This window comes from Chenopodium album, chromosome 10 (assembly GCF_948465745.1).
Source record: "Chenopodium album chromosome 10, dcCheAlbu1.1, whole genome shotgun sequence".
Lineage (NCBI taxonomy): Eukaryota > Viridiplantae > Streptophyta > Magnoliopsida > Caryophyllales > Amaranthaceae > Chenopodium > Chenopodium album.
The window spans coordinates 63290205-63303372 of NC_137843.1; the positions used below are offsets into that span (position 1 = coordinate 63290205).

General features: G+C 36.0%; 1 protein-coding gene across 1 annotated transcript; it reads right to left on the reverse strand.

Moving 5' to 3' along the window:
- Positions 1-947: 947 nt before the first annotated feature.
- On the reverse strand, positions 948-10200 carry LOC145564602 (nuclear poly(A) polymerase 3-like). Its single transcript, XM_081624874.1, has 11 exons — positions 10003-10200; positions 9663-9860; positions 9440-9517; positions 8261-8380; positions 7090-7152; positions 6842-7003; positions 6509-6622; positions 5282-5344; positions 2775-3080; positions 2316-2486; positions 948-1583 (listed from the first exon to the last, which is right to left on the reverse strand). The coding sequence occupies exons 2-11, from the start codon at positions 9804-9806 to the stop codon at positions 1218-1220; spliced, it is 1587 nt and encodes a 528-aa protein (XP_081481000.1). The 5' UTR covers positions 9807-9860; positions 10003-10200; the 3' UTR covers positions 948-1217.
- Between the last annotated feature and the right edge of the window lie 2968 nt (positions 10201-13168).

Consider the following 13168-nt stretch of genomic DNA (forward strand, 5'->3'; position numbering starts at 1 on the left):
AAATCTTATCAATGGAGAAATTCCTACCGGTATTGGTAATCTTAAGGCCATTATGATGGAAAAGAACAAACTCACAGCTTCCATCCCTCGTGATTTTGGGAATTTATTCTTCTACTTTAAGGAATTTATTCTTCTACTTTAAAAAAATATTTATTCTAGCTCTAAACTGAATAATTTCTCCAACAAAGCATTTATTAAGAGTATGAACTTTTGATGGAATTTAATTTGTATCTTAAGAGTATGGCCTGGGAGGCGAAGTTTCCACTGCAGCTGATCTCTACAGTTATGGAATCTTGTTGCTGGAGCTTATGACAGGGAAGAGACCCACCGATGATATGTTTAAGGAAGAATTCAACCTCCATATGTATGCAAAGCAAGCATTGCCTGACCAAGTGTTGCAGATTGCTGACGTGGCAGCTATTGAGCATGAAACCAAACAAGCGGATAGTAGTAGAGGATTAAGAGCCCAAGAAATTCTTCCAAGACAAGAGGAATGCATGATGGTTATTATAAAGATTGGAGTGGCATGCTCAAATCAATTGCCACACGATCGAATGACAATAAGTGCAGCCATAAGCGAGCTACTAGAAGGAAGAAAGACCCTTCTCATTCCAGGGCGGAGGCATAATTTTCCAAGAGGTACACAAATCTAACACAAGTTCAATAACTCTTTTTTTCCCTACACTAGTATTGCTAGTAATGTGGTTGACCATCAAATCACTTTTTCATACAACTGATAAAACACTGAAACGTGATTTACAGGAGCATGAAAATTAGCATCAGCTTTTATTTCAACAGATTGCTAGTGTAGGTGTGGAATCAAAGTATTCTGACAGACTCGGTCCTAGGATCCAAAAGTACCAGAAAGTCGAGCATCATATTACACAATATGTTCTTTAGTATGTGTTTCTGTTAAGAAAATAAATTTGGAGGATTTTTTTAGTAACTAAGCAAAAACAATCAGCAGTGTATCTTTCATTCTTTCCTCTAATGTTAGTTGATCTTCAAAGACTTAAATGTACTGTACTTGTTCTTTTTTTTTTTAGTACAGATGTAGATTGCCACTTAAATCTATACATTCCAGAGCAATTTGTACCCTCTTTATGTACATATATCTATTGTTTAATCACCATACACCCAGAGGAATCTACCAAAAATAGGGGCTTTTGGTTTTTCTTCTCTCCATTTCATTTTATGAAAAGAAAATTACTGCAAGCCTAAACCAATACGCCAGCATGACCTCCTTCACTGGCAACATAACCGACAAAATTGTTCGGCGGGTACACAGGCATTCTATACTGATCATATTCAGGAATTCCGCAGAATGCTTTCCCTCCGTGCATTTTTCTGGTAAAGAACTGTTCAATGTTGGGCAGTTCTGAAGCTGGCACGATACTCAGTAACATCTTCCCTGGCTTTCCTCGGTAGCAGCTACTAAGACAGTTCCTGAATTCCTTCTCAAGTGAAGCTACATTGACACCCGTACATTGATCAACATTAAGGCCCCAGTAGAAAACTACACTTGCTCCAGAGTCAACATGTTCTGTGGGGTTGGGGTCACAGGAAACGTTGATGTCCTCCAACTGCAAGGAAAACCAAATATGAGAAAATTTTCGGAAAACAATGGGCATTGGTGTGTTGTATGTGAGTGTTAATTGCACAAACGAGTGAAAGGGAGAGAACATGCTTACAGTATCCCTTTTCTTTATTAGACTAGGCTTACAAAGTGTAAGCAACTCACCACAAGAAAAGGCTTACAAAGTGTGAGGGTCTCGATAACACGGAAAGCAGATAAAGACACGTCACACACACAAAATAACAATCATAGGATTCATGGCTTCAAGGAACAGAAATAGCTTGGTGTCAAAAGGTTCTCTCATCATCTTTAATATTCTTACACATTCTTTACCTGTTCATCTAAAATGTAGTTCTTATAGCATTTTAACAGACGCAGAAGGAATGAATAAAGACAAGAGAAGAATGCCAGCAACTATACACAAACAAAATGGCAAGAGACAGATGCCAACAACTGTACAAAGAGAGACACATTAATGAGAAATGGCTTAAGGTAAAAAGGTTTACAAGCCATGTGAAGTTATATTAATTCAGTTCTCCAACAGTCTTCTTTTAATAAAATAATAAAATCCCTTGGACAACTAGTAATTTAAAGAGATAATAGTTGTTATACCCCGTGAGATCTTTACTTTAATCTGAAAATTAGTGTAAATAGCCTATTACTATAAATTGCCTCCAATTTGTATTCAGTGTAAAGACAAAAATGAGCCAAAAAGTGTCACATATAGACCATCACTAACCTTCAAAATGAGAGAGGGAAAACGTGATTTCACCCATCCAGCCCATTCTCCCAATTCATCTTTTGCACAAGCTAAAAGGTAAATTTTAAGAAATTGGGGATACAAATGACGGTACATGATACTATAAGGTTCAAATAAACAATCCCAGGCGAAATCAGGCCGCAGGATCTCCTGGAAATTTAAAGATAAAATGTGTCAGAAAATATAGGTCAGTGAAAGCTGTAAAATTCAAAGAGACGAAGGTCAATGAACAGAGTATCTTGAGCATTATTGTCTATACTCCACTAGAATTTAAATGTCAAATAACTTACGTTTGCTCATAGTTAATAAAAATGAAAAATCAACCAAGCCATTCATAAAATCACAGCCTGGTATCACTAGTTGTGCAAAAGTATCTACGTGATGAATTATGAAATGGTCAAAAAGGCTTTATTATTACAAAAAATCAAGTATGCTAACCTTGGCAATTTCATGCCCTCTGAAAAATTCTTTCTTAATTCGGTTAAACGTGCTCAGTGTGACATTAGATTGGCACCATTGATTAGGGCTACAAGGCAGACCAATTGGCATCCAATTTACTTTCTCGGTCACATCTTGCACAACGTGCATCATTCCATCTTGCAAAACAACAGGTGTAGGCCAGGGCCAATTGGCAAATGTGTTGAAGAAGTTCATCACAAGGGCACTTAAGCAAGCATCTGGACTCATTTGACACACAAAAGCTGATAATATAGCCCAATGTATCCCTCCTAGGAATCCAAACAGCTGAAAACAAACATAGAGCTGTCAATTATCCAGTAACATGGAGACTAGCCTGAAAGATGTGACCAGATGGGATAACAGTACAACAGCTATGTGACAAGAATATAAAATATGGATGTATGAGAGATGCAAACTTAAAACAACAGAAAGGGAAATCACTTAAATGTTAAATCCAAATCTTCCAAACTTCATGCCTTTCATTTCTCTACTTACATGAAAAAAACACTCAACAAGTTAATCCCAATCAATGTTACCACTCTGACGTCACATGGAGTGATGCCATGTTTGATAGTTTTAGCTTTAACTGATGGAAAAAGTGGACATAAAATCGCTCCCCTTAAGACAACCTGGCCTCTATACTTATAAATCAATCTGGAAAAGGGGGTACATAGAAAATCACCCACCCAACTCCTAAAATCTTTGCCTCAGATTATTGGGGAACCAGAACCTAGAAAAACACTCACTTATAACCCTGTCATAGGGATGCATCCAGAAGTGAAATTCCCAAACATTAAGAGCGCCATTTAGGGTAGTAAAACAATATAATCAATGGGAACGGACACAAAACAGGTGTTTTCCTCTCCAAACATCCTCCTATGATCTAGTTCAGTGACAAAGAAGGAGAAGACCAAATACAACAGAGAGATAAGCTTCCACAGGCAAGCATATGTCACTGTTGTAAGCTTGTAACAAACTGAGCATCCCATCCATAATACACGATGCCACAACGAATAATACTCAAGCAGAACACGCAACAACCAGATATTGCTATATAATGCCTCACAAACAACAAAAGGTTATTTGAAATTGACAAGACTAAGGTGTCATGTACAATTGCATTTGTTAGCTGCTTTAATTGATACTGAGGCAGGAAGTAGGAACCTCGCTGGAAATCGGTGTAGCTACCACAGATAATATCAAGTGCAACTATACAGGTTTCTTTTTGTGTACTAACAAAACATGATCTACTGGAGGCTTGTCTCTTTTCAGCACTAACTGCATGTCCATTCATGGCAACAACATTAACAGTACAACCACCACAGTCCAACGAAAAGTATTGCATAATTACTTTACACTTAATTAAAGATTAATGAATGGCCAATAGCCCGTAAAGGATAAATTATTAGGACATTCCTTACATGCACTATTGATTAAATGAAAAGGCAAGAGTTTAGAAATTAAACATCATAACAAGTTGGTGGGGGAATTGACAGATTGACTGATGGCCAAAATCCAGGTAACAGATCATGGTGTGTGAGTAACAAAAAGGAGCCATTTTAGTGCTAGTTGAATGTGAAGTAATGGCTTTTGTGCAACGATGAGGGTCCTGATATAGTGGAATCATTCGGGTTGTTACAACCTCTAGCAGATGGTTCAAAATTGATTCTAAGAGAACCTATTTCACCAAGTAGTGCTAATTTCTCCCTTTTTAAAATGGCTGCAGTCACTACATTTATGCTAAGTCTGGTTGCTCGATCTGTTGATTATGGTATGGTATTGTCTGACTCAAATCCAAATATTGGGCTACTTTATTTGTTTGCCATATCTTTGCAACATGTTTATGGAATTATTATTGCAGGTTATGACCCAGTAAATTGACACAGTCCACAATATAAAATACCAAACCTTCTGCATGTATTTCTTCCAAGTTTGACATATGAATGGTTGTAGTAAGCCTGGCAAGTAAGACCAGTTCTAAAATTTTGCATTTTGCACAGATAGAAAATGGAAATAATTACATGAGGCCTTCTATTTCTTGTGCTGCAGGATCATAGCATTAATTACATCTTTATGTAAACATACTATACTTTGTCAATTCAACAATTGTTTGCTAATAACCAGAAAGAGCACAAGTTGCTGCCTCACTTTTTATTCCAGGTAATTATAGTTGATGGTCCCAAGTTGCAACTACTCCAGATTTGAGAAGAACTAAATTATGAAAAAATGGGATTTTAATCTTAGATGTGTGCTTAAAGCAATTCAAACATAGAATTCTCAGTCCCTCTTTATGTGACATTCTTCTTAAGCAGAAGAGAAAAAACAGAATGTTGATGGGTTTCAAGAGATCCAGAAGTCACATAGTAAATGTAATTATACGAGAACTAACACCAGATTAATGCATTCTAAAGCTTAGTAGCAGTCAAGGAGCACATAGCTCCAAAAGCAAACTGTTAATAGAGGAAGTTCAAGCAGAGATGACTTACATTACCATAAACACCACGTTGTTTGGCCCAAAACTTGATGCACCGCAGCAATGACTGAAAATTCTGTAACATATGAACCACATATATAAGAAATTAAAAACTGAATGCTGTAGATATACAGACCCAAAGGGCTGAATGAAGAAATAAAATTAAATATATAGGTACAATTTATCACTTTTTTATTATATTACAAATAACTCTTCATTAAACCTCAGGCACCAGTGTCAGATGACTCAGATCCGCTATATTCACCAAATGGATATGGATACTTCATGTTAGATCAAAAAATTTAAAAAAAACTCTTTGTAACATGGATGTTTGGTAACATTTTCTCCAGATGTCATACTATAGTACGGATGACAATTATTCCTGGTAGAGGGGAATGTAGTAAACTAATAAACAATGCTTGATTAATTTTTCCTTATCGAGCTACTAAGTGTCACGAGTGGCATACCAGGAAAAGGATACCAATTATGACAACCAGTAATGAATAATAAATAGTTCGAACATTGTGAACAGTCTGATCCTTTTTTTGAGAATAATGTTGGGAGATGATTAATGCAAAGAAGGTATCATATTAGACAAAGTTCACCAAGATGCAGCACCACCTATTACCCCATTAGAATGAATTAATCATCAACATGTAGACAGCTCTCATAGACCTAAGAAGAAAGGACAAGTTGATTAAAGCAAGACTTAAAGGTATCTAAAAGGATTAATAAGAAAGTGAGACGACTTGTGACCAATATTAAGACATCAGAGAGGTGAACTTATCACCTCTTCCAAGTTTCATTCTCTTCGAATTTACTTTTTATAATCATTAATCTACCAATTTGTTTTCTACCCCACAAGGTTAATGTACATGGCTTACTTAATACAACTGCAGATCACTTTAACTCAAACAATATGGAGATGAAATGCATAGATTGAAGGAGAAGTGAAACACAGCCTGTGTCCTAAACAACAAAACTAGAAAACCTGAAAACGTAAGGAAGGCTAAAGCATTTGAGTAATAATAACTGTACTAAGTAGTAAATGCATATACATCGCTCAATTGTCCATCACAATTCACAAAAGGACAGGCCAAGTTCAACCCGCACGATGAGCCAGGGTTCAACTTCAATAGTTGAAACGCTAGCTAGTAAAATGCTCAACACAAAAAAAAAATATATATAAAATAAACACACACCACACACACACACACACACACACAGAAGAACATACTACCTCCAAGTTTGGAACAAGTTGAAGGATGCGTTGATTAGTACACACACCAGATAAGCTTTTCAAACTAGTTTCATCAATACTAGTCACGAACATTGGATTCAGCAGGTCCACATTCTGCATTCATGATTTCAGCAGATCAAGAAAAGAAACTTTTTCATTAGGATGTGTTCTTTGTAAGGGAAAAGGGGAAAATTTATATACACTGTAATGGAAATAAATTCAATTATAAAACAGAAACAGACAGAATGAAGATTAATTCTCATTTATCCTGGTAAATAAGTTCTATATTGTTCAGAGTAACTTTCCATCTTTAAGCAGCTAGCATTTACTCACTTCAGGAACTGACATAACTCGAAGTTGAGCATATGGCATATCAACAGAGATCCCTTCAAATTTAAACCGCATTAATGGCACCTTAGCATCCTTGACACAGTAGATTTCAGACACTTCAGGTGAGCTTTTAAGCATATTGTATAAAACAATAAAGAAATCCTCCTGCGATGTCAAAGACAAATATGAGACAACATCCAACACATAGCCACGCATCAATCCCATAAAATAGATAGAAAAAAGAAACCTACTTCTAGAGTAGCAAACCGAGGGCCAACACATATAGCATCAATGTCTGATTCTGAACTATGAACCTGGGTAAAAAAAAAATAGAAATGAAACTACAGATGAAATCCTGAATCATACTTGTTATCAAACGCCGCCTTAACCGGAAATACAAGCATGATATTAAACAATTTTCATCAATTCTAATATATATCAACATGAAAGAACATAAGATGATATGAGCTTCATTAGAAACAAATTCAACTTTAAAATGACATCATAGATTTTTAGTTTAAATTTTCATGGAGATTTCAAGATTATATAATTTTACGAGCTTGCGCATATTATGGTACTTAAAATCATTAGTAGACCTCAACTACCATGTTGGATACTTGATACTCCAACATGGATATGAATGTTTAACAATTCATTTTGGACCATAATCATCAACCTTTCATAAAATGGCCAACTCCTCGATACATACCTATGTCCGACCGGACTGACACTACTACCCGAGTCCATGTAACATACATTCACAATAGTCAAAGCATAGGAAATTTAGAATTGATGGATCTAACAACCATATAAAAATGCATGCCTCTCTGTTGAGCTTTAACCAAGTACTAAGCATGTTGACCATTAATTCTATACTTTGCTTGCATGTAGACCTCAAGGCACAAAAAACTGACTAAGGCCCTATAAGCTGTTGTAGTAGTTGAACTGTTATATTTTAGATAATAGAGGATAGCTAGCAAGACTTTAGTGTTCTATACAGCAAAATGCTGAATTAGGGAGAAAAAAAAATAGAACAGAACTTCAACTTTACTTTCTCCAAACCATTAATTATACCTCGCAAAAGTCAAAACCACCCCAAAACACTATTTTATCAAACACTGTTGTTTATAGTTAGAAGATCCATAAATTGATGGGTCAATATTCTAAAAGCGAACTAAGAAGCTATTGCTTAACAAGACCTAAAACTAGGAAAAAAAGATTCAGAGAATTAAAAATGCAATCTGATCACAATTTATTAAAGAAAAAAATATTTCGTAATTAACAGGCCCAAAATCTTAATATATATATATATATATATATATATAAAAAATTAAAAAAAATAAATAAATTGAGTTTATGTGTGTAAGAAACATAAGACCATGAGTCCATGCACATAGTACGAGTGAGAAATAGAATTCTTACCCCAAGGCCAAAAGATCCATAAGTTAATATTGTAGCTGATGCATTGTTGATCCATAAGTTTCTTCTCTGTTTAGGGAGCTTCCTCAGGTGAGCAATTTTTGTAATCCATTCCTGTACAATCTATACAACAAACACTGAAGCAGTTAAAATTAGATCATACAACACAAAGAAAAAGCAGTAGTTTATACAACAAACACTTAAATGGGAGGTCTGCCACAAGAGGGAGAAAAATGACTGCCTCTATCAATAGCTTATCTGAACAAAACACTACCCTTTGAAGAATGACTATACAATTGAATGATACCCTTGAACAACATACACTACAAATCCACATGGAAACTCTTGAGTTCAAAATCCTACTTTGGTAGAATGGCAGCCTGGCAGGAGATAAAACAAAACTGGAACCAGAGATCCGGACCCATTAGCTCTAATTTGGTGCATATTATATACACTTAAGACTATTAGTTTTGAAAAATGCATATTGCAAAGTAGAATTAGATCATCAGCCGAATTCCGAATTCATTATTGCTCTAATAGCACAACCTATAATGACTTCTCAACAAACTTGTTAGCTTAAATATGAATTATGCCTTGCACATATACTAGTAGTACTACTTTCTCCTATTGAAAAAGGAACTTTACTGCTTTTACCCCTTAGTATACAAAGTTTGGACCAATTTCATTTTTGCTGCAATAATATACATTAGATGCCTTGGTGACATTCTCATGCAGTCATACTATCCTAGCATCAAAACTTTCACTGAAACAAACCAGTGTTTACACACAAAAGCACTAGTTCCTGATCAAGAATATATGTATAACACTACTGTTATCCATATGCCTCTTATGAGACTTTGGCCTAAATCATGTGTAATGGAACCGGGTCAAATGTATGCAACCGTACGCGACTACTCGCACATCGGCCTATATACAACAATTACAAAGAGAATTAATTTCCTTGGTCATAATCTAAGCATTTCCACAAACCCCCAAAATCTTAAGCCACATTAGCTTCATGCTTCAAACAACAGCCAAGAAAAGCATGTATAAAAAAAACCTGCATAAAACCACGATTTTTTAACTATAGGCAATCTTATACTCTTATAAACAAAACCCACTCATTAAATTAAATCATATAATTAAAGGCGCAAAAAAAAAAATTAAAAGAAAAGGAAATACCTTTTTGAGCTTCTGAATTATGGCTTCTCTTTTGAATGTCTCTTCAGGAGACGGCACCAGACCTTCACTAACCATGAACTAAACCCAACAAAAACATGAAATTAAACCCAAAAACAAAATATAATTAAACCCAGAAAAAAATATTAAAGATAAACCCAAAAACAAATTAACATAAAACCCAGAAAAATTAAAGATAAACCCAGAAAAATAAATGGGGAAGTACCTGATGCAAAGCAATGGAGAGATGAACATCCATACGAACAAGAAAAGCAGGTGGAAGCGGATTATAAACAGGAACAAAGCACACGACGTTGTATGGATTAATTACATCAACTCTTCTTCCTATGTGATGGTATGCATTTGCCATACACCAATATCACAATCTTTAACCCTTTCAGCGCTAGGACTAATTGCAATTTCTCTACAAAAATTCCAAAAAAAAAAAAAAAATAGCAATGTTAGAGAAAAATTCTGGGTAATCTTGAAGAACAAAAGAAGAATTGGAAATGGAAATGCAACAGTAAAAAGGAATTGAAGAGAGAAAGAGGAATACAATTACATACTGGTTTGAGTTGAGGAAGAGTTAAGAGGATTAGCAGCACGTTGAGGAAGATGAAGTTTGAAAGAGTGCTACGTATTAAATTTTGGAGAAATTTTCTGGGTTATATAGTACTGATGTGGTGGTCTGAAACTGAGATTTTTTAAAATGTATTCAAGGGGGCAAAGGTCATTTCTCCGTTTGGCTTTTGCCGTTGCAGATATGGGTTTCCAATTAAGGCGCCCGCGTATATGTATTTACTGAAAAGTTGTTATATACAATCGGGTGTATGGTGCACCCAAGGGTATTTGTTTACTCATTTGATGATAAAATGAGCAATAATTATCAAAACGAACAAATAATATCTTTGGGTGACCGTGCACCTGGATGTATATAACAAAGTGTTTACCCGATACTCTTAACTTATTTTTGCTACTTGTATTTCATTTGAACTAATTTTTAGTTTCAGACAATGTCGTGAGTTATTGCATTATTCCTTGTCAAATAAAAAATCCGTATTTATATTTAATTTTGGTAGATTGACATGTAATAAATATAGTGATAGCTTATTAGTTATGAAAAATTGTCATGATTAATCCCAATTTTGCTCCGTTCACTCAAAATAATCTCAACTTTCGATTATTTTTTAATAATCCCGACTTTATACTGAATCCGTCCAAAATACACCCAAGTGACCAGATAAACAGGTAATTTTTTTAAAAAAAAAAAAAGTCTAATGTAAACGTGTCACCACGTTATTGGTCAAAAATTAAAAAAATATATATTAGTATTATTATTAATTGATTAATTATAATCTATGCCGTCCCTTGCTTAGGGTTCAGTAGTCCTTTACTTAGGGTTCGTCTTGCGTTTTTCTGTCTGATTTCGTAACTCCCATTCAATAATTCTGATTGTTCCCAACAATTGATTCGTAATTATGGAGGACAATCTTCTTAAGGATTGGGAAAATTTTAAATTAACTGACGATGAAAATAAGGTAATTGGGGTTAATGGCGAGATTGAGGATGTGGATGAATCAAAGGAGCAACTCCGATTGGTCCTGGTGGGTAAATTGTGGACTGTTAAGACTTTCAATGTTGAAGCCATGAAGAAAACCTTGCTGGGTATTTGGCGATTGAATGATAATATCGCAATTAGAATGGTGGATACAAACTTGTTCGTGTTTCAAATTTTTCTCTGAACCTGATAAGTATCGTTGAGGGCAGCCCTTGGTTCTTTGATGGGAAATTGCTGGTTTTAAAGGATATTCAAGGCGGTGAGCAACCGTCTGAGGTGGTTTTCGACAAATCACCAATGTGGATTAGACTGTTGGACGTTCCCTTTAACAGGCACAATTTTTCAACAGTGTATGACATTGGAGAATCTTTAGGAGGTTTTCTTGAATTCAATGACTCGGACCCCCTAGGCTGGAGTGAATTCATGAGGTTGAAATTATGGTTGATATGAGGAAACCGCTGCGGAGAGGAATTTTCATTGCGACAGGGAACTCACAGTCAAAATGGATTGATATTAAATATGAGCGGCTAGGCGATTTTTGCTTTTTTTGTGGCATGCTAGACCATACTGATAAAGAATGTGCGGTGCGAGAGATGGAAAGAGAGACAGCTGATACGATAGTATATCAATATGGCACGTGGCTAAGAGCTTCACCACCCAAACCATCAATGAAGAATTTTACTATCAGAGAAAAGGAAAGAGTATGGGCTGAGAAAATTGATGTGCTGCACAAGGGTCGAAATGTGGATAGTATGAAACAAAAGATTAGACTTGGTCCGATTGGTGCGGCTAGGAGACTTCTTTTTTCTCCAATGAGGGATGGGGATTCTGCAGTGAAGCCGAAGGAAAGGGAAGTTAGCTTGGAGAGGGTGCTCGATGCTAGTAGTAATAAAATGGTGCTCAGACCTAGGAGTGTGGCTGATGGTGTGGGAATAATTAAGGGAGGGGGTATGAATTGAGGTGGGGGAAATGATGTTGAGAATTTAGAGGATAATATGGTGGGGCATGAAAAGGAGTTGTGTAGTTCTTATAATAGTACAGGGGTGGGCATTGTGGTGGTGGGGCAGGGAGTAGCTAATAATATAGGGAATAATGGGGAGCTAGCTGGGGCTGGTTCGTTGGAGGAGAGTAGTAGGGGGCAGCAGGGGTCTGGTCCTTATATTGTGAAGGGGAGAGATAAGAAAAAAGGGTGGAAAAGGGTGGAGAGAATGGAGGAAGGTTATAAGGAAGCAGGGACAGTGAGGGGTTGGGCAACAATATTGCTATGACAAAAAAAAAAGGGGGCTTGCTTTGGAGGAGAGTGATGTAGTGATGGATGAGATTGATGGAGTTGATAAGTGTAGGCGTCGTTTAAAGTGCACCTACGTTAAGCACGTTGTGAATATGCTTGGCACTCTTAAGAAGTGGGAATTGACATATACGATTAGGGATAAGGAAACTAGGGAGCCGCCAACAAGTTTTTAAGGAACTTGTAAACCGTTCACGGATCATAAACGGCAACCACGATTAAGGGACAACGAAAGGCAACAACGATTGACCCGTGAAGGTTACACCCCATTCATAATCCATGATATTACTAACTCCATATGGTTCGGAACCATGAAAGGAGGATCAGGGATGATAGTACGAAGTGAGTCATGGAGTCACATTCACCCGTATTGGCCTCTAGTCGATTCTTATAGTAAAAAATGATTCCTGCGATCTCAAAGGCATGCAAACAGAGATTCAATTCGCTCCAAACTATTATTAGCTAAATTGGTTGAGTATTAATGCACACATATAATTCTACAATATTGTGATCACTTGATTTAATAACAAGATTAAAAAGGAACCTAAACCGGTCGTCCAAATTATCTTATTAGGCGTGATTTTCAATTACATATTCCCTTTAAACATGCAATATTGTGATCAATAAATATAGAATAAAATCAACATTAATATTGGAAGCAATAAATTAAACAATATAAAATCGTTAGAAAAATAATAGAAATAAAAGGAACATGATTCCTTACTTTGATTTTGTTTGCTTGCAACTATAAAATAATTGTAGACACCCAAAAGTGTCCCCCCAAAACCACACCCGGTGATGAATACCTTTCACGTCATTTGATTATCGAACGAGGTGAAAGTGTGGAAAGTCTAGTGATGAGGATGTTTTTATTAAAATATTTCTC

Excerpts from the sequence above, each read along its gene's own strand:
- LOC145564602 (XM_081624874.1), bottom strand. The coding sequence starts at position 9,806 with ATGGCAAATGCATACCATCACATAGGAAGAAGAGTTGATGTAATTAAT. Across the intron at positions 6,623-6,841 it reads GAGTTATGTCAGTTCCTGAA|AATGTGGACCTGCTGAATCC; the intron begins GTGAGTAAATGC and ends TCATGAATGCAG. Across the intron at positions 3,081-5,281 it reads AACGTGGTGTTTATGGTAAT|CTGTTTGGATTCCTAGGAGG; the intron begins GTAAGTCATCTC and ends GTTTGTTTTCAG.